Source organism: Amblyraja radiata, chromosome 24 (genome assembly GCF_010909765.2).
Source record: "Amblyraja radiata isolate CabotCenter1 chromosome 24, sAmbRad1.1.pri, whole genome shotgun sequence".
Taxonomy (NCBI): Eukaryota; Metazoa; Chordata; class Chondrichthyes; order Rajiformes; family Rajidae; genus Amblyraja; species Amblyraja radiata.
Genome location: NC_045979.1, coordinates 26,500,189 through 26,527,334, shown reverse-complemented (window position 1 = coordinate 26,527,334; position 27,146 = coordinate 26,500,189). Strand labels below are relative to the sequence as shown.

The window sequence follows — 27,146 nt, the reverse complement described above, 5'->3', positions numbered from 1 at the left end:
TGGTTAACGTACTGTGTGTCCCCTCCGCATATATCGTTCACCAACACATTCAACCTCGCCCATACTTTGACAGCTAGGCATCTGTCAAAGCAAAGCCACTGTCTGTCGGAATGTCTGTTTTTATTTTATTGTAATTCTTAGGCCTATTTTTTTTTTAGATATGGTAATTTAAATTTTTTAAAGCTCTATGTATTTATTCTGTTTTTATTAACTACACTGAATGGAAACTGATCGATTTTTCGTTTCATCTGTGTATGCAAGTACTCAGTTAAAATGATATTAAAATAAATACTGAATACTGAATACTGTAAGTCAGATGTTACGCAAGTCAGAAATGGAAGATCCACTGCACACGCGCAGATTTACTATTTGACGTGTAGAGCACACGGGAGCTATGACGCAGACACCGTGTAGGAGCTCCGACCTGGACACCACAGGGAGCTCCAACATGGAGACCATGCGGGCATCGGTGGGCTTAAAGAACTTATAGAAACTTACAAAATTCTTAAAGGGTTGGACAGGCTAGGTGCAGGAAGATTGTTCCCGATGTTGGGGAAGTCCAGAACAAGAGGTCACAGTTTAAGGATAAGGGGGAAATCTTTTAGGACCGAGATGAGAAAAACATTTTTCACACAGAGTGTGGTGAATCTCTGGAATTCTCTGCCACAGAAGGTAGTTGAGGCCAGTTCATTGGCTATATTTAAGAGGGAGTTAGATGTGGCTCTTGTGGCTAAAGGGATCAGGGGGTATGGAGAGAAGGCAGGTACAGGATACTGAGTTGGATGATCAGCCATGATCATATTGAATGGCGGTGCAGGCTCGAAGGGCCGAATGGCCTACTCCTGCACCTATTTTCTATGTTTCTATGTTTCTAAAGAATTGCTTACGTAAGTGCGAGTTTATGTAAGTCTCCTATCACGTAAGCCGGGGATGCCTGTATGAGGATCACCACATTTACTGAGTTAAGACTTCACTGACATCCAGTTAGACTGAGTAGCAGATCCAACAAGGGACTTTGGATCTGGGATCTAATTGGTCCATTGACTTGGACAAATCAAGAAGACAGAACTGATGCATTAAATTATTTCAGTTAAAGGGAAGTTTCTTAAAGACGGTTCATTGACGTTTCTAAAGATTAAACGGTAATTTTCTTTTAACTTGCATTAAAATTGCATTAACAAAAATGTAAAGTAGCACAAAAGGTTAAAAGGAACCAAATATCAATTCCTTGCTGCCATTTTGAGAAATAATTTCCTTGTTCAATAAGGGGCCGCAGGTCAGAGGATAAAATGACTTTCAAATCTTTTAAAGGCATTAAAATGTGCCATTCTTATGTCGTTGGTCAAAGTTCTGTGACGATTGTGATTGTCAAATGTGAAGGTCCCAGAATCTGTGTGGCATGGTGTCGTTCACCAGTTTGAGAATGGGCTATTCTGTTGACCTATCACAAGAGATCACATCTCATATAGTCATAGAATCATGGAGTGATACAATGTGAAAGCAGGCCCTTTGGTCCAACTTGCCCACACTGGCCAACATGTCCCAGCTACACTGGTCCCACCTGCCAGCATTTGATCCATATCACTCCAAACCTGTCCTATCCATGTGCCTGTCTAACTGCTTCTTAAATGTTGCCTCAACTACCTCCTCTGGCAGCTTGTTCCATACATCCACCACCCTTTGTGTGAAAAAGTTACCCCTCAGATTCCTATTAAATCTATTCCCCTTCACTTTAAACCTATGTCTTCTGGTCCTCGATTCACCTACTCTGGGCAAGAGACTCTGTGCATCTACCCGATCCATTCCTCTCAAGATCTTATACATCTCTACAAGATCACCCCTCATCCTCCTGCGCTCCAAGGAATATCCAGCCTACTCAACCTCTACGTATAGCTCAAACCTTCGAGTGCTGGCAACATCCTGGCAACATCTACATGCATTTATTTGCAACCTTGGCAACCAGTGCTTCATGGGACGTAACCCAACACAAGCACCACTCTTCCAGCTACTGGAGAGTGCTGCCGCTTAAAGAATGGGGTTGCTTTGAATGAAAGAAGGAAGGAAATTCTTCCATGGTCTCAGAGGGACGAGAACATGCTTGTGGAGAGTAGTCCGAGAGGATCTGTAGCAATGGGGCCACCATGGGCAGATAGTCCTGGCGGAATATTACATGCAGTCTATGAGTGCATGTACTATGGGAATGCATTCAACCATGGCAGACCTCACACCACTCCAGTTGGCCAAAGGTGAAGTTGATTCAATGATACTTTATTGTCACATGTTCCTAGGTTCAGTGAAATTCTTTGATGTTGCGTACAATACACAACGTACGCAAAGTGTCGCCATTGTAGTATCTGGTGCTAACAAAGTTCTGGTGCTAACAAAGTTCTGGTGCTAGCAAAGTATCTGGTGCTAACAAAGCAGATTTTGATCTCATGCTCTCTGGATAATTACTTTAAAAGTGTTGAGTATATTGTGCATTATGCATAATTATCCATTCACTGATGGCTCATTTTCCTTCCTCTGTTCAGATTGTTGTGAGGTTCCAAGCCCAGAGTCAAGACCTACAAAAGGAGTTAGACAGCAAACAGGAAGAAGTGCAACATCTGGTCCAGGTGCAGGCACAGGTAAACCAGATGTGTATCTTAGATGCCACTTCACATGTTTTAACTTGTGACGTATTCCCTCGGCTCATCTCCACCTCAAGATGGGGCTTGTGATGTGGTTGATAAACTGCGATCTGCTGTAAACCTTTAGTTTAGTTTAAAGGTACAGTGCGGAAATATGCCCTTCAGCCCATCGAGTCCGCGCCGTTCAGCGATCCCCATTATATACCGAAGCCAATTAACCTACAAACCTGTTTGGAGTGTGGGAGGAAACTGGAGCACCCGAGGAAAACCCACGCAGTCACAAGAAGAACGCACAAACTTCGTACAGATAGCACCCATAGTCGGGATTGAACCCAGGTCTCTGGCGCTGGAAGGCAGCCACTCTACCGCTGCGCCCACTTTTCACTCATTTGTATTGAAAATATCTACTCGATGGCATTGCCCAATGCAATGGAGCACCATAATGTCAAGGTAACTGTGACATTTAATGCCCCTGTCCCACTTAGGAAACCTGAACGTAAACCTCGGGAGACTTTGCGCCCCACCCAAGGTTTCCGTGCGGTTCCCGGAGGTTTTTTGTCAGTCTCCCTACCTGTTTCTACTACCTGCAACCACCGGCAACCACCTGCAACCTCCGGGAACCGCACGGAAACCTTGGGTGGGGCGCAAAGTCTCCAGAGGTTTCCGTTCAGGTTTCCTAAGTGGGACAGGGGCATTAGGTTTGCTCTCTCTGGTCCATTGTTGACTGTGGAAGAGGTGATAATGAAGGTATATATCATGGATGCAAACAGTGGAGCCAGCCAGGAACTGGGGATGACGAGGGTGGGGGAGAGATGTGGAGAGAGGGAATGCAAGGGATAATTGAAATTAGAGAAATCAATGTTCATACCGATGGGTTGTAAGCTGCTCAAGCAAAATAAAAGGTGCTTTACCTCCAATTTGCATGTGGCCACACTCTGACAGTGGAGGAGGCCCAGGACGGAAAGGTCAGTATGGGAATGGGTCGGTGTTTTATAGTCTTTGGCAATCGGGAGGTCGCGTAGGCCAAGGCAGACTGGGCGTAGATGGTCAGTAAATGATTGCCAAGTCACGCCCATACACCTGGGTGTCTACACCAAGAACAATTTATACAGTAGATGAGGTTGGAGGAGGTACAAGTGAACCTATCCTGAGGTTGAAGGTCAGCTCCAGGCTTGTCTCTCCCCCTGAGCTCTGATGAAATGAGTTCCTGGTCGAAGGTCATTGTGTCTGTGTGTGTCCCCCCACCTCCAGTTACAGGCAGAGCTCATGTTACTGGGCTGCAAACAGGACGAGGCCAACACTGAGAACCAGGAGATCAAGATGAGCAACCAGGAGCTCAAGATGAGCAACCAGGAGATGGCGTTGCAGGTGGAGGGGATCCAACAGGAGCTGCAGGAGGCACGGGATCGGCTGGTGATTCGCAAGGAGGAAGCAGCTCACCGGGAGGAGAGAGAAGGGTGAGGAAGATAAAAGGAAACTAAATGGGGGAACAGAATGCTGGGGATGCTCTTGGTGCTGACATGGATACGATGGGCTGAATGGCCTCTTAATATTTGTGGAAAGGAACTGCAGATGCTGCTTTACACCAAAGATAACACAAAATGCTGAGGGTCAGGCAGCATCTCTGGAGAAAAGGAATAGGTGACGTTTCGAGTTGAGACCCTTCTTCAGACTGAAGTCTGAAGAGTCTGAAGAAGGGTCTCTATTCAAAACGGTACCTATTCCTTTTCTCCAGAGATGCTGCCTGACCCGCTGAGTTACTCCAGCATTTAGTGTCTATCTTTGGCCTCCTTCTATTTCGTAAGAAAATACAAGCGAAATGGAGAGAATAGGCTAGTGTTCACCCTGTGTAATAGACACATCCCTCAATTTGTTTACACACTCCTTGCACGGTGGGTGAACTCACACCCTATATTGTGCACATACCCTACACACCGTGCACACCCAGGCCATGCACTATGTGTAACTCTGTGAACACACTGACATATCCCGCACGCCGTACACACAGACAGATTGAAGAGACAGATCAGACGCAGTTATACAATGAGCTGCGGTGGAACAGGGGACGTGGGCTTGGAGCGTAGGTGAGGGAGGCACCTGTAGTCTAGGCATTGTTGTCATTAATCTTTCCACCTGTCGCTGTCACTGATGTTCTCATCCTGTTGCAGGGAGTGGAGGCAGTCTCTTGGCCTGGAGGGGCCAAGCTCGGAAGAAGCTGTTCAGCAGGTAATGAGGGAAGGTCGCAGCAGGGAAAGGGACAGGTCACTCACTGACTGCCTCAGGATGGACTCTGGTGCATAGACAACACATAGTGGGGCAAGCGGAGAGGGCTCATTATTCCCGGCATGAATAATAATAATAATAATATATTTTATTGTCATTGCACATAAGCGCAACGAGATTTGGTATGCAGCTTCCATCCGATGTCATAACATAAATAACTAATAAGATTTAGATTTAGATACCCCGAGAACATGGATTGTAAAAAAGAACAGTAAAATAGTCGAAACAGTTCAAACAGACTAAAGTGCAGATGTGTCTGTGCAACGTGACCATCCGAGGGTGACAGTCCAGGGGGGACGGGGGGCACTCAGCAGGTCCGGTTCAGAGCCGCTATAGCACTGGGAATGAAGCTGTTCCTGAGTCTGGAGGTTCGGGCGTAGAAGGCCTTGTAACGTCTGCCAGAGGAAGCCACTCTGCACAGAGATTGATAAATATTTTTGCGAGAGGCTGATCCCGATGCACCCAGTGAGTGGAATGAAGGAGCAATGGTTTAGGATACAGGTGTATTATCTAAATGTTACATGTACATTCAAATGTACAGGACATAGTTGCGACTGTGGAGAGTACCACAACATAGGTGCCTGGGAAATTCTCTTATCAAGAGTGCATCAGTAGGCAGCTGGTAGAGCTGCTACCTCACAGAGTCAGAGACCTGAGTTCCATCCTGATCACCACTGCTTTACAGGGCAGTAGTGGAGGTGCTGCCGTACAGCACCAGAGGCCCGGGTTTGATAGGTGATTCGGCCCATCAAGTCTACTCTGCCGTTCAATCATAGCTGATCTATCTTTCCCGTTCAACCCCATTCTCCTGCCTTCTCCCCAGAACCTTGGATATAGCAAAGGCAATGGTTGGCTCATTCCTGGAACAAAGAGGCTTCCTCCCATGAGTACTAGTTTGAGATCTAAGGAGAAGTGTAGTTGGCCTGAGGGTTGACATCACGTTCACTGCTTCCCCCTCACTCCCCCCCCCCCCCCCCTCCAGTTACAGGCTGAGCTTGTGTCCATGTGCAGTAAACATGACGAGATCAGCAATGAGAACCAGGAGCTCAAATACCTCAACCAGAAGCTGGAGACGGGGATGGAGGGGATCCAAGCGGAGCTGCAGGAGGCTCGGGATCGACTGGAGGGGAAGAATGGGTATGAGCGTTACACGCACCTTGTACGCCGCACACATATCGTCCCACCTGCGTGCATGTAGACCACACATTCTATGCGTAGCTCACACTTTGTGCGTGAACCACACACACAGGTGCACACACCCCTCAAGTTCTTTGTCAGCCTCCATCTCTGTGTAAACACAGTCTGTGACCTATCCCATATACTGTGTAACACACTGGTGACAATACAGTGCATTTCCTAATGAGAGTAGGAACAGCGATCTTATAGAATTATATTGCCCAGAAACAGACCCTTCAGCCCACCACATCCATGCTGGCCATCAAATACCCATACATTGAAATCCCACTTGCCAGCACTTGGTCCATAGCCTTCAATATCTCAGTGATTCAAGTACTTGTCTGGACAATTAAATGTTGTGAGTGTAGGTACCTTCACCATACTGCATTCTGCCTTCTCACCACCTTCTGGGACTATATGGTATTCCTCAGATCGCCTCTACACCTTGTACACTGGTCAGGGCCTGAGATTTAATTGCAAGTGAACGAGGAGATCTAACAATGAAACATCCAGTGACCCCCTCACTCTCATTGTCTGTCTCCACATCTTGTCTGATGCTTTTGGTTTCATTACAGAGAGTGTAATCGAACCCCGGACAATGCGAGGCCGTGCTCGGAAGAGGCTGATCAGCAGGTAACGAAGGGTTTCGTTTTTTCAGTTTAGAAATACAGCATGGAAACGGGCCGTTCGACCCACCGAGTTCATGCCGACCATTCACACCAGTTCTATGTTATCCCTCTTTTGCATCGATTCCCTGCACACTAGGGGTAATTAATCCACAAACCTGCACGTCTCTGGGATGTGGGAGGAAACCGGAATACCTGGAGGAAACCCCCGTGGTCACAGAGAGAACGTGCAAACTCCAAACAGACAACACCCAAGGTCAGGATTGAACCTGGGTCTCTGATGCTGTGAGGCAGCGGCTTAAAGGGGTGTAGAGCTGGGCTAAAGCGTGACCTTCCCTCAGTATGTTACTAAAAGTGAACTCTGGTACATGGGCAGAGTTCTGGTAAGCAATGAAGTCCCTTGTTGCAATTAAGCTATAAAAAAGAGGCATGAATTCACCATCAATAGAAAATAGATTGGTTCTAAATCAATGAAGCTAGTGGAGCTGCTGCCTCATGGCATCAGAGATCGCTGTTTGATCCTGACCTTGGGTGCTGTCTTTGTGGAGTTTGCATGCTCTCCCTGTGACCATGGCGGTTTCCTCTGGGTGCTCCAATTTCCTCCCACATCCCAAAGACATGCGGGTTTGTAGGTTATTTGGTTTCTGTATTATCTATAAATTAAACTATCAACAAACCAACAGTTTGGAGAGCCCACCAAAATCCCCAGTTACTTTCTTTGCTGCAAGGACATACTGTCCAAAAACAAAAGCAGTCAGTTCGATGAAACAATATTTAAAGGGCTGGAGTATTAAGGGGATAATTATTATCGTTAGAACAACACAAGTGCTACAGTCCCTCCGTGTGTCCCTCCCCTCCAGTTACAGGCGGAGCTCGAGTCCCTGCGCAGTAAACAGGACGAGACCAGCACTGAGAACCAGGAGCTGCATCTCACCAACCAGGAGCTGGAAGCTCGGCTGGAGGGGATTCAACAAGAGCTGCAGGAGGCTCGGGATCGGCTGGTGATCCTCCAGGAGGAAGTAGCTCACCGAGAGGAGAGAGAAGGGTGAGGGTCCCACACACACCACACACTGTGCAAGTTCCCTGTCCACACCCCATATACTCCCCACGCTGTTACATACCGTGTACTCACTCTGTACATATACACCAGTCTGACACTGCGCAATGCGTACATTGTATATGCACTGTATGCACACTTGTCTTATTCTTTCCACGTGACGTTCACCATACAATACATTGCATACACACTGTGTGCTCTGTATACACTCCACATTCCATGTACAGATCAGGTACATTTTGTTCACACTCTAAGATATGTGCAACATTTGTAAATGTGTACACACATTTGTCTGAAAACAGCCCAAACACACGGCGCACACTGTATGCACACACTGCACGTACCCTACACAGACAAAATTCCACTGGTGACTCACCTCACTGTCACTGACCCTCTCCCCCTGTCCGTCTGATTCTTTGATCTCATTGCAGTGAGTCGGATCCATCTCCAGGGTCGTGCTCCAAAGAAGCTTTTCAGCAGGTAAGGTTAATACAGAGCATGCTATTGGGAACAGGTAGCTATAAAGGGCCTGTCCCACTGTACGAGGTAATTCAAGAGTTCTCCTCTGAAGTCGAGCTCGTGTAATGTACGTAGCGGGTACGTAGGGGCTCGTACGAGTAAAAAGTAACAATTTTTTTCATGTCTTTTTTTACTCGTGGACATTTCTCTCAGTGTTGAAAAAACGTCACGAGTTTACCGGATTTCCCGAGCACCTAACGTTACTCATACGAGCCGCTACGTGACATCCACGAGCTCCGACGTACCCGCTACGTACATTACACAAGCTCGAATCAGGGGAGAACTCGGGAGAACTCTTGAATTACCTCGTACAGTGGGACAGGCCCTTAAGGAAGGACATATTAATCAAAAGTAGTCAGCATGGCACTGTGAATGTTTGTTGATGTCTGACCAAAAGGATTGCAATTTATTGTGTGTCGATGTCGAGAAGTCTGGATGAAGGGGGGGGGGGTAGTTGATGTAGACTGCATGGCTTTTACCAATATGGTTCGACAAAGTCCTGAATAGTGGAATGATAAAGAAGGGAAAAGCTGATGAAATGGGTGGTCCAATTAAAAGTTTAATCAGTGACAGTCACAGTTAAGGAATAGATGGCAGTGAATGGGCAAGTCAGTAACTGCATGGTTGTGTGTCAGAGGGGTCAGGTGGTTTTACACTCTGTTGCCTGGTCTTATAGTGTTTAGCAGTGACTTGGAGATAAATTTAGATCCACAGTGAAATGATATCCCGTTGACATGAGAGTGGGCAGAGTGGATGACTGTGAGGAAGAATGTTCTCATTTGTTGAGTGTTTAAGAAGGAACTGCAGATGCTGGAAAATCGAAGGTACACAAAAATGCTGGAGAAACTCAGCGGGTGCAGCAGCATCTATGGAGCGAAGGAAATAGGCAACGTTTCGGGACGAAACGTTGCCTATTTCCTTCGCTCCATAGATGCTGCTGCAGCCGCTGAGTTTCTCCAGCATTTTTGTGTACCTGCTGGAAGTTGAGAATGGATAGATTGGATGGGTATGAAAGTGCCAACTGGAATTCCATGCAGAGATGGTGAGGTTTGCAGTGAGTAAATGAGGAAGGAAATGTGAGGGCTTTGGTGAGCACATTGGTTTTAAGGCTGCATTTGGAGTATTCAGTGCAGTTCTGGTCGCCCGATTTCAGGAAGGATGTGGGGGTAATGGAGAGGGTGCAGAAGAATGCTGCCTGGATTAAAGGCATAAACTTTAAGGGGAAGTTAGATAAACTTGGATGTTTTAGTTTAGTTTAGTTTAGAGATACAGTGCAGAAAGAGGCCCTTCGACACACCGAGTCAACGCCGACCAGCGATCCCGCACACTAACACTATCCTCCACAGACTAGGGACAATTTACAATTATACCAAGCCAATTAATCTATAAACCTGTATGTCTTTGGTGCATGGGAGGAAACCGGAGATGCTGGAGAAAACCCATGCAGGTCACAGGGAGAACGTATAAACTCTGTACTGACAGGCACCTGTAGTCAGGATCGAACTGAGATCTCTGGCATTGTAAGGCAGCAACTCTACCGCTGCGTCAGGGTGACCGAGAGCCTCCATCTCAGCAGGACTCAGATAAGATTTATGTAGATCTACAATTTAGAACCAAAGAACTGTAGATGCTAGATAATCAGGATGCTCAATAATCCCAGACCACGGATGAACATCTGGGAAGATCGGAGGGGAGGCTGGCTGGACTATGGTGCCTTCCTCACCTTGGTGCCATTGTGTTATGTTGTGTCTTGGACTTTCTGTGTTTGTGCTTTTCTTTTTTTAATTCAATTTTATTTTTAATATGTTTTTATTATTTATTATTTATTTATTTTTATGATACTGCCTGTAAGGAAAATTCATTTCGTTGTCTCTAATTGAGACAATGACAATAAATTTGAATACAATACAATACAATACAATAATACACAAAAGGACACAAAGTGCTGGAGTATCTCAGCAGATCAGGCAGCATCTTTGGAGGACATGGATAGGTAATGTATCGGATCAAAACCCTACTTCAGACTCTGAAGTCTGAAGATGGGTTTTGACCCAAAATGTTACCGATCCATGTTCTCCAGAGATGCTGTCCGACCCGCTGAGTTACTCCAGCTCTTTGTGGCCTTAAAGATACGATTTGAAGCGTTGTGACCTGCACAAGGTCACGGACGGAGAGCTGGGCAATGGGAGTGATCCGTAGAGCTCTGCTTGACTAGTGTGGTGATGGCGGGCCAAATGTATGATCACATTATAGGAGGTACTGATAATCATTGCCTCTGTGTGTTCCCCCTCCTCCAGTTGCAGGCGGAGCTCGTATTCTTGCGCAGTAAACAGGATGAGACAGGCACTGGGAACCAGGAGCTGCATCTCACCAACCAGGAGCTGGAGGTGCGGCTGGAGGGGATCCAACAGGAGCTGCAGGAGGCTCGGGATCGGCTGGTGAGCCTCCAGGAGGAAGCAGCTCACCGAGAGGAGAGAGGAGGGTGAGGGATCCATACACACTACACACTGTGCAAGTTCCCTGTCCACACCCCATATACTCCACACACTGGTACATCATTCCTCATGCCGTGTACTCACTCTGTACACATGCACCACTCTGCACAATGTACACACAGTGTATGCATTGTACACTCACTTTTCTCGTTATTTCTATGTGACGTTCACCGTACGATATATTGCAGACATGCTGCATACTGTGCGTACACACCACACACCATGAACAGAGTATATTTTGCTCATGCTCTGTATGAAATATGCAACATTTGTAGATGTGCACACACCCCGCACGCACCCAATGCACACACAGCACACTGCCTACACCGTCACAACATAATTCACAGCAAACGCCACTGGTGACCCATCTCACTGTCTCTGACCCTCTCCTTCTGTCTGTCTGATTCTTTGATCTCATTGCAGAGAGTTGGATCCATGTCCAGGCAGTGCAGGTCCGTGTACAGAAGAAGCTTTTCAACAGGTAAAGTTGGAGCAGACATGTAGGGTCTGAAGAAGGGTCCTGACCCTAAACATCACTTTATCCCGATGATCCAGAGATGCTGCTTGACCTGCTCAGTTACTTCAGCACTTTGTGTCTTTTTTTGTAGTCACAGAGTCAATAGACAATAGACAATAGGTGCAGGAGTAGACCATTTGGCCCTTTGATTCAGCACCGTCATTCAATGGGATCACGGCTGATCATCCCCAATCAGTACCCCGTTCCTGCCTTCTCCCCATATCACCTGACCACTATCTTTAAGAGCCCTATCTAGCTCTCTCTTGAAAGTATCCAGAGAACCTGCCTCCACGGCCCTCTGAGGCGGAGAATTCCACGGAATGTGTGAAAATGTCCATTCAACACAGAAACAGGCCATTCAGCCCAACTCGTCCATGCTAACCAAGATGCCCCATCTAAGATTGTCCCATTTGCCTGCTTTTGGCCTACATACCTCGGGTTACACCTCAGGTTCCTATTAAATCTTTCGCCAATCACCTTAAACCCATGTCCACTGGTTCTTGATCACCTATACTGCGTAAAAGACCTTGTGCATTTAACTTGTCAATTCTCCTCATGATTTTATGCACCACCTTAAGATTATCCCTCAGCCTCGTGTGCTGCAAGAAATGAAGTCCAACACTTCTCCAATCTCTCCCTATAGCTCAGGCTTTCGAGTACTGGCAACTTTCTCGTAAGTCTTCTCTGCACTCTTTCCAACTTAGTGACATCCTTCCTATAGCAGGGTGACCAAAACTGAACACAATACTCCAAATGCAGCCGCATCTGGTCATTGTGCATGACCTGCAAACATGTAGGTCGTGTAGGTTTTTAACTGTCGTGAAAGGCCTGGACACTGTGAACATGAAGAACTATTTTCTCATGGTGGAGGTTAATGTCCCAGAAACATCTCCGTCAGTGAATTGGTGGGAGGGGGCGGAGGTGGGGAAAATATTTAAGTTACAGAACAATGTGTGTCTGGGGCTCACTGCCTGCAGGAATGGGGGGAGGGGAGTGGGGGAAGACCATGAGCTAATTTCAGCAGAACATAGATAAGATTTGAAGAATCACAACCTAAAAGGCCACGGACTAAGAGCTGGGTGGTGGGAGCGATCCATAGAATGTTTTACTAGTATGTTGGTGGTGGGCCGAATAGCCTCCCTCCCTACCATCATCTTTAACTTTCTATGTGGAACAAGTGATCATTGCCTCTGTGTGTTCCCCCCCCCCCCCCCTCCAGTTACAGGCAGAGCTCGTGTCCCTACGTAGTAAACAGGACGAGACCGGCACTGAGAACCAGGAGCTGGAAGCACGGCTGGAGGGGATCCAACAGGAGCTGCAGGAGGCTCGGGATCGGCTGGTGAGCCTCCAGGAGGAAGCAGCTCACCGAGAGGAGAGAGGAGGGTGAGGGATCCATACACACTACACACTGTGCAAGTTCCCTGTCCACACCCCATATACTCCACACACTGTTACATCATCCCTCATGCCGTGTACTCACTCTGTACACATGTACCACTCTGAACAATGTGCACACAGTATATGCATTGTACACTCACTTTTCTCGTTCTTTTTATGTGACGTTCACCGTACGATATATTGCAGACATGCTGCATACTGTGCGTACACACCACACACCATGAACAGAGTATATTTTGCTCATGCTCTGTATGAAAGATGCAACATTTGTAGATGTGCACACACCCCGCACGCACCCAATGCACACACAGCACACTGCCTACACCGTCACAACATAATTCACAGCAAACGCCACTGGTGACCCATCTCACTGTCACTGACCCTCTCCTTCTGTCTGTCTGATTCTTTGATCTCATTGCAGAGAGTTGGATCCATGTCCAGGCAGTGCAGGTCCGTGTACAGAAGAAGCTTTTCAACAGGTAAAGTTGGAGCAGACATGTAGGGTCTGAAGAAGGGTCCTGACCCTAAACGTCACTTATCCCGAAGCTCCAGAGATGCTGCTTGACCTGCTCAGTTACTTCAGCACTTTGTGTCTTTTTTTGTACACAGAGTCATTCAACACGGAAACAGGCCATTCAGCCCAACTCGTCCATGCTGACCAAGATGCCCCATCTAAGATTGTCCCATTTGCCTGCTTTTAGCCTACATGCCTCGGGTTACACCTCAGGTTCCTATTAAATCTTTCACCTCTCACCTTAAACCCATGTCCACTGGTTCTTGATCACCTATACTGCGTAAAAGACCTTGTGCATTTAACTTGTCAATTCTCCTCATGATTTTCTGCACCACCTTAAGATTTTCGCTCAGCCTCGTGTGCTGCAAGAAATGAAGTCCAACACATCTCCAATCTCTCCCTATAGCTCAGGCTTTCGAGTACCGGCAACTTTCTCGTAAGTCTTCTCTGCACTCTTTCCAACTTAGTGACATCCGTCCAATAGCAGGGTGACCAAAACCTTCTATGTGGAACAAGAGATCATTGCCTCTGTGTGTTCCCCCTCCTCCAGTTACAGGCGGAGCTCGTGTCCTTGCGCAGTAAACAGGATGAGACAGGCACTGAGAACCAGGAGCTGCATCTCACCAACCAGGAGCTGGAAGTGCGGCTGGAGGGGATCCAACAGGAGCTGCAGGAGGCTCGGGATCGGCCGGTGAGCCTCCAGGAGGAAGCAGCTCACCGAGAGGAGAGAGGAGGGTGAGGGATCCATACACACTATACACTGTGCAAGTTCCCTGTCCACACCCCATATACTCCACACACTGTTACATCATCCCTCATGCCGTGTACTCACTCTGTACACATGCGCCACTCTGCACAATGTGCACACGGTATATGAACTGTACACTCACTTTTCTCGAACTTTCTATGTGACGTCACAGTATGATATATTGCAGACACACTGCATACTGTGCGTACACACCACACACCATGTACAGACTAGGTACATTCTGCTCGTGCTCTGTATGAAATATGCAACATTTGTAGATGTGCACACACCTCGCACACACCCAATGCACACACAGCACACTGCCTACACCGTCACAACATAATTCACAGCAAACGCCACTGGTGACCCATCTCACTGTCACTGACCCTCTCCTTCTGTCTGTCTGATTCTTTGATCTAATTGCAGAGAGTTGGATCCATGTCCAGGCAGTGCAGGTCCGTGTACAGAAGAAGCTTTTCAACAGGTAAAGTTGGAGCAGACATGTAGGGTCTGAAGAAGGGTCCTGACCCTAAACATCACTTATCCCGATGATCCAGAGATGCTGCTTGACCTGCTCAGTTACATCAGCACTTTGTGTCTTTTTTTGTAGTCACAGAGTCAATAGACAATAGACAATAGGTGCAGTAGTAGACCATTTGGACCTTCGATCCAACACCGTCATTCAATGCGATCATGGCTGATCATCCCCAATCAGTACCCCGTTCCTGCCTTCTCCCCATATCACCTGACCACTATCTTTAAGAGCCCTATCTAGTTCTCTCTTGAAAGTATCCAGAGAACCTGCCTCCACGGCCCTCTGAGGCGGAGAATTCCACAGACTGTGTGAAAAAGTCCATTCAACACAGAAACAGGCCATTCAGCCCAACTCATCCATGCTAACCAAGATGTCCCATCTAAGATTGTCCCATTTGCCTGCTTCTGGCCTACATACCTCGGGTTACACCTCAGGTTCTTATTAAATCTTTCGCCAATCACCTTAAACCCATGTCCACTGGTTCTTGATCACCTATACTGCGTAAAAGACCTTGTGCATTTAACTTGTCAATTCTCCTCATGATTTTCTGCACCGCCTTAAGATTATCCCTCAGCCTCGTGTGCTGCAAGAAATGAAGTCCAACACATCTCCAATTTCTCCCTATAGCTCAGGCTTTCGAGTACTGGCAACTTTCTCGTATGTCTTCTCTGCACTCTTTCCAACTTAGTGACATCCTTCCTATAGCAGGGTGACCAAAACTGAACACAATACTCCAAATGCGGCCGCATCTGGTCATTGTGCATGACCTGCAAACATGTAGGTTGTGTAGGTATTTAACTGTCGTGAAAGGCCTGGACACTGTGAACATGAAGAACTATTTTCTCATGGTGGAGGTTAATATCCCAGAAACATCTCCGTCAGTGAATTGGTGGGAGGGGGCGGAGGTGGGGAAAATATTTAAGTTACAGAACAATGTGTGTCTGGGGCTCACTGCCTGCAGGAATGGGGGGAGGGGAGTGGGGGAAGACCATGAGCTCATTTCAGCAGAACACAGATAAGATTTGAATAATCACAACCTACAAGGCCATGGACTAAGAGCTGGACGGTGGGAACGATCCATAGAATGTTTTACAAATATGTTGGTGATGGGCAAAATGGCCTCCCTCCCTACCATCATCTTTAACTTTCTATGTGGAACAAATTATCATTGCCTCTGTGTGTTCCCCCTCCTCCAGTTACAGGCGGAGCTCGTGTCCTTGCGCAGTAAACAGGATGAGACCGGCACTGAGAACCAGGAGCTGCATCTCACCAACCAGGAGCTGGAAGCACGGCTGGAGGGGATCCAAAAGGAGTTACAGGAAGCTCGGGATCGGCTGGTGATCCTCCAGGAGGAATCAGCTCACCGAGAGGACAGAGAAGGGTGAGTGACCCATACACACTACACACTGTGCAAGTTCCCTGTCCACACCCCATATACTCCACACACTGTTACATCACCCCTCATGCCGTGTACTCACTCTGTACCTATGCATCACTCTGTCACTCTGCATAATGTGCACAACGTATATGTGCGCAGTCTCCAGGTGTGCAGGGAGACCCAGGTTGGCCAACATGGGCCAAGTGTTTGATTATAATCTGATTTCCCTACATGAATATACTAAGATCATTCATGTGCTGCACCTGTTGATCAGAGCCTGGCTCTACTGTGGAATGTAATTAGGAATGTAATTTAGCCTAACCTTATTCATAGCTAATCCAATTTAAAGCATAAATATTGCATTCAAGTGTAAGTTAAAAGACTTGCTACAGTAAGCACCAGATTACACAATTTCAAGCTGAAAAATGCAAAAGCTCTGTACCAATGGGAGGGGGGGGGGGGGGGGGGGGGGGGGGGGGGTGGAGGGTACACTGCCTCGGGCTTGGTCTCTCGTAATTTCTCACTCCCAACTCTTACCCAAAGTTGGAAGCCCTGTGCATGTGACATTCACCAAATAATATATTCCATACATATTGCATACATCCAGCATACTGTGCATACACACCACAGAACATGTACAGAGTAGGTACATTTTGCTAGGATATGTGCAATTTATGGATGTGCATCGTCTGAAGCAAGAAAACATGTACCCTGCTCAATGTAAACACACACAGCACACTTCGTGCTCCCCACACAGTCACAATACAATTAAAAGCGAATGCCACTCGTGTTCCACTTCACTGTCACTGACCCTCTTACTCTGTCTGTCTTATTCTCTGGTCTCATTGCAGAGAGTTGGATCCTTCTTCAGGCAGTGTCGGCCCAGGTTCCGAAGAACCTATTCTAAAGGTAAAGCTGGGGCAGGCAACTGTATTGGAAATATTTTAAGGAACAGAGCAAATGAGCCTTTGGGTTTGGGAATGCGAAGGCAAATTGCATGAATTTGTGAATGTTGTCGATGTCCGACTAATGGGATTAATTTTCTTGTGGATATAGGGAATAGGATTGATGAGTGGTGAATAGCTGACATCAACTATTCCCCCCGACATCAAGGCTATTTCCGGCATCTACAAAAAAAATGGATCCCATTAATCAGACATCAACAAATGTTCCATAACCCATGCAAACTACATGGATTTTTTCAATTAGTTTAGAGATACAACCCAGAAACAGTCCCTTCAGCCCACCAAGTCCACGCCAAGCAACGATCCCCGTACACTAGCATTATCCTACACATTAGGGACAATTTATAATTTTTACCGTAGCCAATTAACCTACAAACTTGTACGGCTTTGGAATGTGGGAGGAATCCTGAGCATCCAGAGAAAACCCATGTGGTCACTGGGAGAACATACAAACTCCGTACAGGCAGCACCCGTACTCAGTGTCAAACCCGTGTCTCTGGTGCTGTAAGGCGGCAACTTTACCGCTGCGCCACCGTGCCGCACGATTAGTTTGACTAAGTCCCAAATGGTAGATTCAAGAGGAATGTAAAATTTCATGGCAATTGAGATCTGGGTCGGTGGCAGAATATAAAACTTAGCAGTCGGTGTGAAATGCAATGACTCGTTTGGCAGTGTGTAGTGTGGTCAATGGATTCTATACTTGGCCTCTTGATACACATCTCCAAGTGTTTATCATTGACTTGGAGATACATTGTGGTCCTATTAAATGTTTTGCTGTTGACACTGTTGCTGAGTTAGTTGCTCTGGTTAGCAGTAAAATGGGATGGATTAATTGGGTCCCGTAGAACCCAATCCCGTAGGCAAATGGTATTCCACACGGGAATGTGGTGGGATGCTTTGAGGGAATGAGGTGAGAAAAAGGTTAGATACTAGATTGTGGAGGGGGACGGAGAGATATGGAACTGCAAACCATAGATTCCTGAGGAAGACAAGCATCTCAGAAGTGGTTTGGAAAGTGCACAAGACACTTGTCTTTATTGGCTGAGGCATGGAGCAGGGAGGTTGTGCTAGACTTTGTAACACACCTGTTAGGCTATGGCTAGAATTCTTGTACACATTGGTTGCCACACTACAGGCGGGACAGGAGAGAACAGAGTGTGTGAGCAGGAGATAAATGAGGAATTAACTGACCTGGAGTATTGCGGAAAAGTAAAATAACCGCAGATGATGGAGATCTGATTTTTTTTTAAGTGCGGGATACACTCAGCAGGTCAGGCTGCATCTGTGGAGAGAGAATTAGTCAATGTTTCAGATCAATGACTATTCATAAGAAAGTGAGCTCTGATGAAATGAGTTCTAATTATTTCCAATTACTCCATTCTGGCCACTACGGCAGTATTGGGCTAAATGCCTCCCTCTCGACCATAATTCCATGAGGAATTGCGTGTGGACACTGTCCCTCTGTGTCTCCTTCCCCTCCAGTTACAGGCGGAGCTCGTGTCCCTGCGGAGTAAAGAGGACGAGACCAACACTGAGAACCAGGAGCTGCATCTCACCAACCAGGAGCTGGAAGGACGTCTGGAGGGGATCCGACAGGAGCTGCAGGAGGCTCGGGATCGGCTGGTGATCCTCCAGGAGGAAGCAGCTCACCGGGAGAAGGGAGAAGGGTGAGGGACCCACACACACTACACACTTTGCAAATACCCCAGTCTCCACCCCACCTTCTTGTACACTTTACAATCAACATACATGCCACTCTGACAACATGTACAACATGCATCGTGGTGTGAACTGAACTGAACTTTATTTATAGAGCACTTTAAAAACAACCACTGTTGCAACAAAGTGCTGTACATGACTAATCATAAACATAAAATAAAACAATAAAAACATTAAAAGACAGTGAAAACAATAAAAAAACAATAGAAACACTAAAACAGGAGCAAAGTCTCATGCAGGGTCGAAAGCCAAGGAATAGAAAAGGGTTTTAAGACTAGTTTTGAAAATGGACAGTGAAGAGGCCTGTCTAATGTGCAAAGGTAGAGTGTTCCATATTGTCGGAGCAGCAACAGAGAAGGCTCTATCCCCTCTGAGCTTCTGCTTTGACCTCGGTACCTCCAGGAGCAGGACCATCTTATGCACACAATGCCCAGACTTTTCACTTGCTGAACAGCATGTATACCTACAATACTTTGTATGCTTCCTCCACTGTGTGTATATCCATTGCACATCGCGTGCTCATCATGTCCATTTTGCTCACATTCCTCAGGTTATTTTAGTGCAGAGATAGAGATACAGCAGGGAAACAGTCCCTTCGGCTCACCGGGTTCCTGCTGACCAGTGATCCCATACACTGGCACTATCCTACACATTAGCGACTATTTACAATCTTTACTGAAACCAATTAACCTCCAAACCTACACATCCTTAGAGTGTGGGAGGAAAGCAGAGCACCCGAGGAAACCCACTCAGTCACGGGGAGAACGTACAAACTCCGTACAGACAGCACCCGTTGTCAGGATTCAAATTGGGTCTCTGGCACTGTAAGGCAGCAACTCTAATGTTGCTCCACCTGGCTGCCACCCTGACATTTTTGCATGCATACACACAAGATACCCTGTGGAGAACGCTTGTACACTCCTTGTTCATAGCGTGTACGTGCAGCACATTGTTCCCGCTCTACGCAGACAGGACCACACTCTGCACATGAATGATGGACTCTACGTAACCTTGCTCACTCGGCAAGCATCTGGAAGCTGTAGTCAATGACAGTTTTAGTGCAGAGACTCAAGGGCCTGTCCCATTTTGACGACCTAATCCGCGAGTTCTGGCGAGTTTGCCCTCGATTCATACTCGCAGCATGGTCGACACGAGGTCGTAGGAGGTCTTCGTAACTCTCCTTCATGCTCGAGAGTGATCTCCGCGCACTCGAGGCCTCAGCTAGGCCCCGCCATTTTTTTCAATATGCTAAAAAATGCCCGTGAGTAAAAAAGGTTGCTATGGAACAAATCGATACTTTTTTTACTCGTAGGTTTAGTCGTAGTAGGTCGTAGTAGGTCGTCATGTTAGTCGTAGGTAATCGAGGGTAGTCGAAGGTAGTCGTAGATAATCATCATAGTCGAAGGGAGGTCGAAGGGAGGTCGAAGGAGATCGAAGGAGATCGAAGGAGGTTGTCTTCACTCTCCACTATTCGGTGTCCAATTTTCCCTAAGTTAGTCGTAGCTGGTCGAAGCTGGTCTTCAACATAGTCGAAGGAGGTCTTCAACATTTTTTCAAACTCTTCTAAACATGCTAATTAGGTCGCCCAAGTGGGACAGCCCTTTCAGCCTATCATTGAAACCTTGAATGATTGGGGTACATCCACATGAAATGCAGGAATCTGCTCTGGAATTTGGAACTGTGCTATTAATGGGTGTGGATACCTAAATATCTAATGTTACTAATGTCCCACCTCACTGTCACTGACACTTACCCTCTTTCTGATTCTTTGGTCTTGCTACAGAGAGTTGGATCGGACACCTGGCACTGAGGGACAGTGCTCTGAAGAAGCTATTCAGCAGGTAATGGGAACATCTTTCTAAATTTCTATGGGACAGGATGAATCTGCATTGGACATGTGCATGTGAGTCAAGGGCAGTCAGGATGGATTTATGAAGGAACGGTCCTGCCTGATCAACTGGATTGAGTTTTGGAGAATGCAACAAGGAACATCGATGAAGGTAGAGCAGTGGATGTGGTCTGCATGAATTTTAACAAGGCCATTGACAAAGAACCACATCAGATTTGTAACAAATGTAAAAGCCTACAGTTTTAGTTTAGTTTGGAGATATAGCGCAGAAACAGGCCCTTTGGCCCACCAAGTCCACACCAACCAGTGATCCCCGTACATGAGCACTATCCTACAACTAGGGACAATTTACAATTCTTACTGAAGCCAATTAACCTACATACCTGCACGCCTTTTGGAATGTGGGAGGAAACCAGAGCTCCTGGAGACAACCCACGAGGTCACTGGGAGAACACACAAACTCCGTACAGACAGCACCTGCAGTCAGGATCGAACCCGGGTGTCTGGAGCTGTAAGGCAGCAACTCCACCACTGTGCCACCCATACAATTTCCTGGGAAAAGTGGCACATCAGATCAAAAGCTGGGTCAGGGGTAGAAGGTAAAGAATAATTGTCAATGGGGATATGAGTGACTGCCAAACTAAGTGTATTGGGGTTGTCAGTACCTGGTTCCATGGTATTAGATCGATTAGATTTAACAAGTAATGAAGTAAGAGCTGGGAAGTTGAAGTCACTGACATTTTGACTAGCTTGGATATGATGGGCTGAATGGCCTCCTCTTGTACCAGGGGTTAAGAGTATTTAATTGTCATACTGTGACAATGAAACAGAACAATACATTTCATACTTACAGCAGCACAACTGGCCTGTAAACACTGTTTCAAGAAAAAACATAATAAAACATCAATATTGTTGATTAGTACGGGGCTCAGGGGTTATGGGGTGAAGGCAGAAGGGTTGAGAGGGAAAGATTGATCAGCCATGATTAGAGTAGACTTGATGGGCCGAATGGCCTAATTCTGCTCCTATGACTTATGAACACAAAACAAACAAAAAAAGTTCAATAAAGTAAAAAAAATAATATTAGTGCCTTTTTGAAGCAGTGCCGACTATAGATCTCTTCAATGGTGGGGAGGTCAGTGCTTGTGATGGACCGGGCAGTGTTCGCCACTTGTTGTAATCTCCTTGATTCCTGGGCAATTGATTTTCCAACGCAGGCTGTGATGCAACCAACCAACATTCTCTCTACTGTATACCTGAAGAAGTGCAAGAGAGAATTTGTCCACATACCAAATCTCAATCTTGTAAAGAAGTAGAGGCATTGATAGGCTTTCTTTATGATGGCATCAGTGTGTTGGATCCATAAATGTCTAACGTGCTGCCATGAATTGTTGATTGGTCCTTGTATGTTCCCCTCTTCCAGCTACAGGCGGAGCTCGTGTCCCTGTGCAGTAAACTGGACGAGACCAGCACTGAGAACCAGGAGCTCAAGCTGACCAACCAGGAGATGAAGACACAATTGGAGGGGATCCAACAAAATCTGCAGGAGGCTCAGGATCAGCTGGTGATCCTCCAGGAGGAGAAAGAAAAGTAAGCAATAGTGGTTCCCCATCTACCCTCACACTCAAAACCCACTGCGCACTGTTAAGCGTGCTACCCTTTACATGAACAACCTCTACTACACACTCTCTGCATCCTACATATTCCATGTACACACGCTACCTTCTATCCTATACCCATTTGCACACAAAGTGAACACTTTATACGTAACCTCCACAGTGTGTATCCTAGTACAGACACCATGAAATGTATTCCCTGCTTGCACATTGAGAGCGCATTGCACATGTCCCACATCTATCCCGTAAACATCGCAGTCTACACACTACACAATGCATAACCACAGTGCAAACACACCCTATGCATTCTGCACACATACCCCACGCATAATATACACTGTGTTAGCTCAACTTAGACATGTCACACAGACTGCACGCACTCCGAATATTAAGCACAAGCACCGCAAACCGGACAACTGGTGCACAGCTGTTCTGTACAGATCGCACATCTCCACTGCATACTCACAAACACACATACAACATGTTCTCCGCACGTTGTGTACACGATGCAAACTTTGCACAATTCTCATAAATCTGGCTGACTGTACAAGCACAATTTTCACCGGCACATTCAGTATCGGTGTTATGCAGGGAGTAGACACAGTTTCAAAGTCTTGGGAGTTGCAGATTCAGGGAGGATTCAGAACCTGGCAGATGAGGAAATCCAACAATCACTATTACATCTCTCTGAATCTGTCTCTCTCGCTCTCTCTATCTCTCTTTCTCTTTCTCTCTTTCTCTTTCTCTCTTTCTCTTTCTCTTTCTCTTTCTCTCTTTCTCTTTCTTTTTCTCTTTCTCTCCCTCTCCCTCTCTCACACTATTGCCAATGTTTTCCCTTTGCCTAAGATAGACACAAAATGCTGGAGTAACTCAGTGGGTCAGGCAGCATCTCTGCCTAAGGGTCTCGACCCGAAACGTCTCCTATTCCTTTTCTCCAGAGACGCTGCCTGACCCGCTGAGTTACTCCAGCATTTTGTGTCTATCTTCAGTGTAAATCCGCATCTGTAGTTCCTTCTTACACATTCTCCCTGTGCCTAATCGATATCTTCCTTTTATTGTAGAGGCGAGGATCAACTGTCTGGCAGTGGAAGAGCAGATTCTGATGAAGTTGTCCTGCAGGTAATGAGGCAGGAAAAGAGAGGGATTTCAGTCACAGCTCATGTACGTCTTCTGCGGTGTCTTGGTAAATGTCCAATAAATATCTCCACAGGGACTAACACAGAATCACGGAGCTCAGCCTGTGGGCAGCGATTGACGGCTGGTGCTTGAATCACAATGAATCACAGTTGAGGTGGGGCTTCTCAGCCCCTCCTGCACTGGTGGTAAAGATAGAGAGGGAGGTGAGTTGTGAGGAGGAGGCTGCAAACAGATGTTGATTGGTCAAGTGGCAAACCTTTTGGATTATAATAGGTACTGTCTATAGTGGTAAAATAGTGTTTAAGAAGGATTTAGAAACATACATGGATAAGACAGGTTTAGAGGGATATGGGCCAAACACAGGCAGGTGGGACTTGTGTAGATGGGGCCTGTTGGTTGTCGCGGGCAAATTGGGCCGAATGGCCTGTTTCCATGCTGTATGACTATGACTCTAATAACAATTGCTGGAGGAATTCAGTGGTTCAGGCAATATCCTGACTCGGTTTGTACTCGCTAGAATTTAGGAGATTGAGGGGGGATCTTATAGAAACTTACAAAATTCTTAAGGGGTTGGACAGGCTAGATGCAGGAAGATTGTTCCCGATGTTAGGGAAGTCCAGGACAAGGGGTCGCAGTTTAAGGATAAAGGGGAAATCCTTTGGGACTGAGATGAGAAAAGCATTTTTCATACAGAGAGTGGTGAATCTCTGGAATTCTCTGCCACAGAAGGTAGTTGAGGCCAGTTCATTGGCTATATTTAAGAGGGTTGGATGTGGCCCTTGTGGCTAAAGGGATCAGGGGGTATGGAGAGAAGGCAGGTACAGGATACTGAGTTGGATGATCAGCCATGATCATATTGAATGGCGGTGCAGGCTCGAAGGGCCGAATGGCCTACTCCTGCACCTATTTGCTATGATTCTATGATTCTATGATTCTATCCGTGGAGGCAGAGAAATGGTTAGCATTATGGGTTGAGACTCTACATCGCGACCCAAAACACTGACCATTCTTCAGTCGCCACGGATGCCGTTCGACCTGCCGAGTTCCCCCAGTGGTTTGTTATTTTGCTTCATATTCCAGTTTCTACTGTCTCTTGTGCCTCTAATGCTTGTAAATTTGGAATAATGCGAAATTGTCTATTTTGGCAGGACAACTAATAAATAGGACATTTTTCACACGGGTTTTCTCCGGGTGCTGCGGTTTCCTCCCACTCTCCAAAGGTGTCCAGATTTGTAGGTTAAATGTCTTCGGTAAAAATTGTAAATTGTCCCTAGTGTGTGTGTAGTGCTAGTGTACGGGGATTGCTACTCGTCATGGACTCGGTGAGCTGAAGGGCCTGTTTCCTCCTGGGGGAATCACCAGCCGATCCCGAGCCTCCAAAATTAGAGTGCATTAATCATCCACAATGAGCTGGTTCTGTCCAAGAGAATTCCATGGTCGTTGACATATGAAATGTTACGTAAGTGTGGGCAATCTGTTCTCATGGCCCTCGCCCCAGACAGAGTAAGGATAGAGTTATCCTGGTCCTCATCTTTCACCCCACCAGCCTCCGTATCCAACACTCATGCTCTTGCATTTTCGCCAGCTTCAATGTGATCTCACCACCAGTCACATCTTCCCCTCCCCTCCCATTTCTGCTTCCCGCAGAGAAATTCACTCCATGACTCCATGGTTTGCTTCGTACTTCTGACAAGGCCGGACTTTTCAGAGACTTGGAAGTTGCAAGATAACGCCGGAACATGGTGGCATTTTGCGTGCCATCCCAGAAAAGGATCAATTGTACTCGAGTATAGTGCGATTTGCATGTGGCACGTAGAACAAGCTTCTGCCGTGTCTCGGGAATATGAATGAAAATAATAAACTAAGCTAAACTAAACTCGACTTGAAAGAGATGCTGACTGATCCATTTCGTCCCTCCAGCAGTTTGCTCTTTTCTCAGGATTTCAGCATTTGCAGTTTTTTGTGTCTCCAACCAGTGAGAACACGATCCCCTCTTTAATTGTTACCCTAATGCCCCTGTCCCACTTAAGAAACCTGAACGGAAAGCTCTGGAGACTTTGCGCCCCACCCAAGGTTTCCGTGCGGTTCCCGGAGGTTTTTGTCAGTCTCCCTACCTGCTTCCACTACCTGCAACCTCCGGCAACCGCCTGCAACCTCCGGGAACCACACAGAAACCTTGGGTGGGGCGCAAAGTCTCCAGAGGTTTCCGTTCAGGTTTCCTAAGTGGGACAGGGGCATTTACACAGCAGCAAGCCGCCACATGTGGTCTTGTGCTCTCTGCAGAGTTTGCAGAAGTGGAAGATCAGGTGAAGCAAAGCGTACTGAATTGCCTGAGGTGCCTTACAATGGTCTCAGCCTGATCCCTGTTGCTGGACTTGGAAAAATGGTCGGGAGCTGGAAAAACTGGATTGAGCCATTTTGTGATTAGATTCTGTGTGGTCGGGGTGAGTGGAAGTGTTAAGGTGCAGTTGTGAGATCGACAGCGAGATTTGGGGAGGAATACAGTTGGTTCAGGACACATTTTAAGGGAAGGTTTAAGTTGGTGATTGGATGTGTTCCTCCCTCTTCCCCTCCAGTTACAGGCGGAGCTCGTGTCCCTGCGCGGTAAACAATACGAGACCAGCGCTGAGAACCAGGAGCTGGAAGCACGGCTGGAGGGGATCCAACAGGAGCTGCAGGAGGCTCGGGATCGGCTGGTGATTCTCCAAGAGGAAGCAGCTCACCGGGAGGATAGAGACGGGTATGAAGGTTACACATTATGATAACTCTGCACATTGTGCACACTCAAAACCTAGGTGCACGCAGCTCAATATTGGCCACACTCTCACATTCTCCTTTCAAACAGCCTACACACGATGCACTCTCTCCAGACATGGTGTATAGTGCGTAGTCTCTGAAATTCATACACACTCTCTGAATGTCATGTACACTCTCTGCGCACAGACTGCATACTCTGTACTCACTCTGTACAGCGTGCTCTCTCCACTGTCTGTAAACTCTCTGTACACACAGTTTCCATGCACTGTACTCACGGCTGCACACACTTTGCACATGCTCCACACACACGGTCATACAATTAGCATTACGAGTTCCTACTTGGTGACTGAACCCAATGATGGTACATAAATCTGCACTGCTCTTCCTGCACACTCTGCATGTTGCATATACTCAGTGTATGCACTATGCATATTGTATACAGCTGCTGCACAAAATGTTCACTCTGCGCATGTTAAGCACATTCTTTGCATATTATAAATAATCTGGCACTTTGTCTTCTCTTTCTGGACACAGACCCACACCACACACCCACGCTCCACACATACTCCCACGCACCATATACACACTCCCATGCACCCACTCACCCCTCAGCACACTGTGCACATATTCTGCACTCACTTCTCCCTCTCTCTACGCACACTGCCCATCATTTTGATTGTCTTCCTACTCTCTATAGTGTGCTCACATTCACACACCCCACCCCCTCTCCACTCTCTCTTCACACAACACACTCTCTGCAAGGCACAGGAAGAATGCAATATGTAATGCCAGGCCAGTGATAATGTTTCTCTGTCACTTTCCCTGTAGCGCCTGCTGCCTGCCTGATACTTTATTTTTGTTACAGGGCATTGGAGCGTCCCCATGGCAGTGAAGGGGAGCTTTGTCATGAAGATATTCTGCAGGTAATCAGGGATGGATATTGCAGGGAGATGTGGGGGGGGGGGGGGGGCAATGCACCCCCATTTCTGGGCGATGGTCAGCAGAGGGGACCCCCGTCTCATGACTGGATCAGACAGTATGTTGGATCTGCTGGGGAGAGTGAGATATTAACTGAGAAAATATGAAAAAGATACATAGAAACAAAAAATAGTTGCAGGAGTGGGCCATTCGGCCCTTCGAGCTAGCACCGCCATTCAATATGATTATGGCTGATCATCCAAAATCAGTACCCCATTCCTGCTTTCTCCCCATATCCCTTGATTCCAT

The 27,146-nt window shown here is 46.8% G+C and overlaps 1 protein-coding gene across 1 annotated transcript in view; it reads left to right on the top strand.

Moving 5' to 3' along the window:
- The window catches only part of LOC116986910 (ras-related protein Rab-44-like), a 70,814-nt gene that overhangs the window by 10,505 nt on the left and 33,163 nt on the right, over window positions 1-27,146 (top strand). Inside the window, exons 7-23 of the mRNA XM_033042697.1 lie at window positions 2,532-2,627; window positions 3,882-4,087; window positions 4,799-4,856; window positions 5,896-6,050; window positions 6,665-6,722; window positions 7,576-7,760; window positions 8,204-8,252; window positions 10,589-10,773; window positions 11,210-11,267; window positions 12,523-12,686; window positions 13,123-13,180; window positions 13,766-13,950; window positions 16,728-16,785; window positions 18,324-18,508; window positions 20,344-20,401; window positions 21,833-21,999; window positions 23,087-23,144. Of these exons, the coding sequence (XP_032898588.1) occupies window positions 2,532-2,627; window positions 3,882-4,087; window positions 4,799-4,856; window positions 5,896-6,050; window positions 6,665-6,722; window positions 7,576-7,760; window positions 8,204-8,252; window positions 10,589-10,773; window positions 11,210-11,267; window positions 12,523-12,686; window positions 13,123-13,180; window positions 13,766-13,950; window positions 16,728-16,785; window positions 18,324-18,508; window positions 20,344-20,401; window positions 21,833-21,999; window positions 23,087-23,144 (1,983 nt within the window). The remainder of the gene's footprint in view (window positions 1-2,531; window positions 2,628-3,881; window positions 4,088-4,798; window positions 4,857-5,895; window positions 6,051-6,664; window positions 6,723-7,575; window positions 7,761-8,203; window positions 8,253-10,588; window positions 10,774-11,209; window positions 11,268-12,522; window positions 12,687-13,122; window positions 13,181-13,765; window positions 13,951-16,727; window positions 16,786-18,323; window positions 18,509-20,343; window positions 20,402-21,832; window positions 22,000-23,086; window positions 23,145-27,146) is intronic.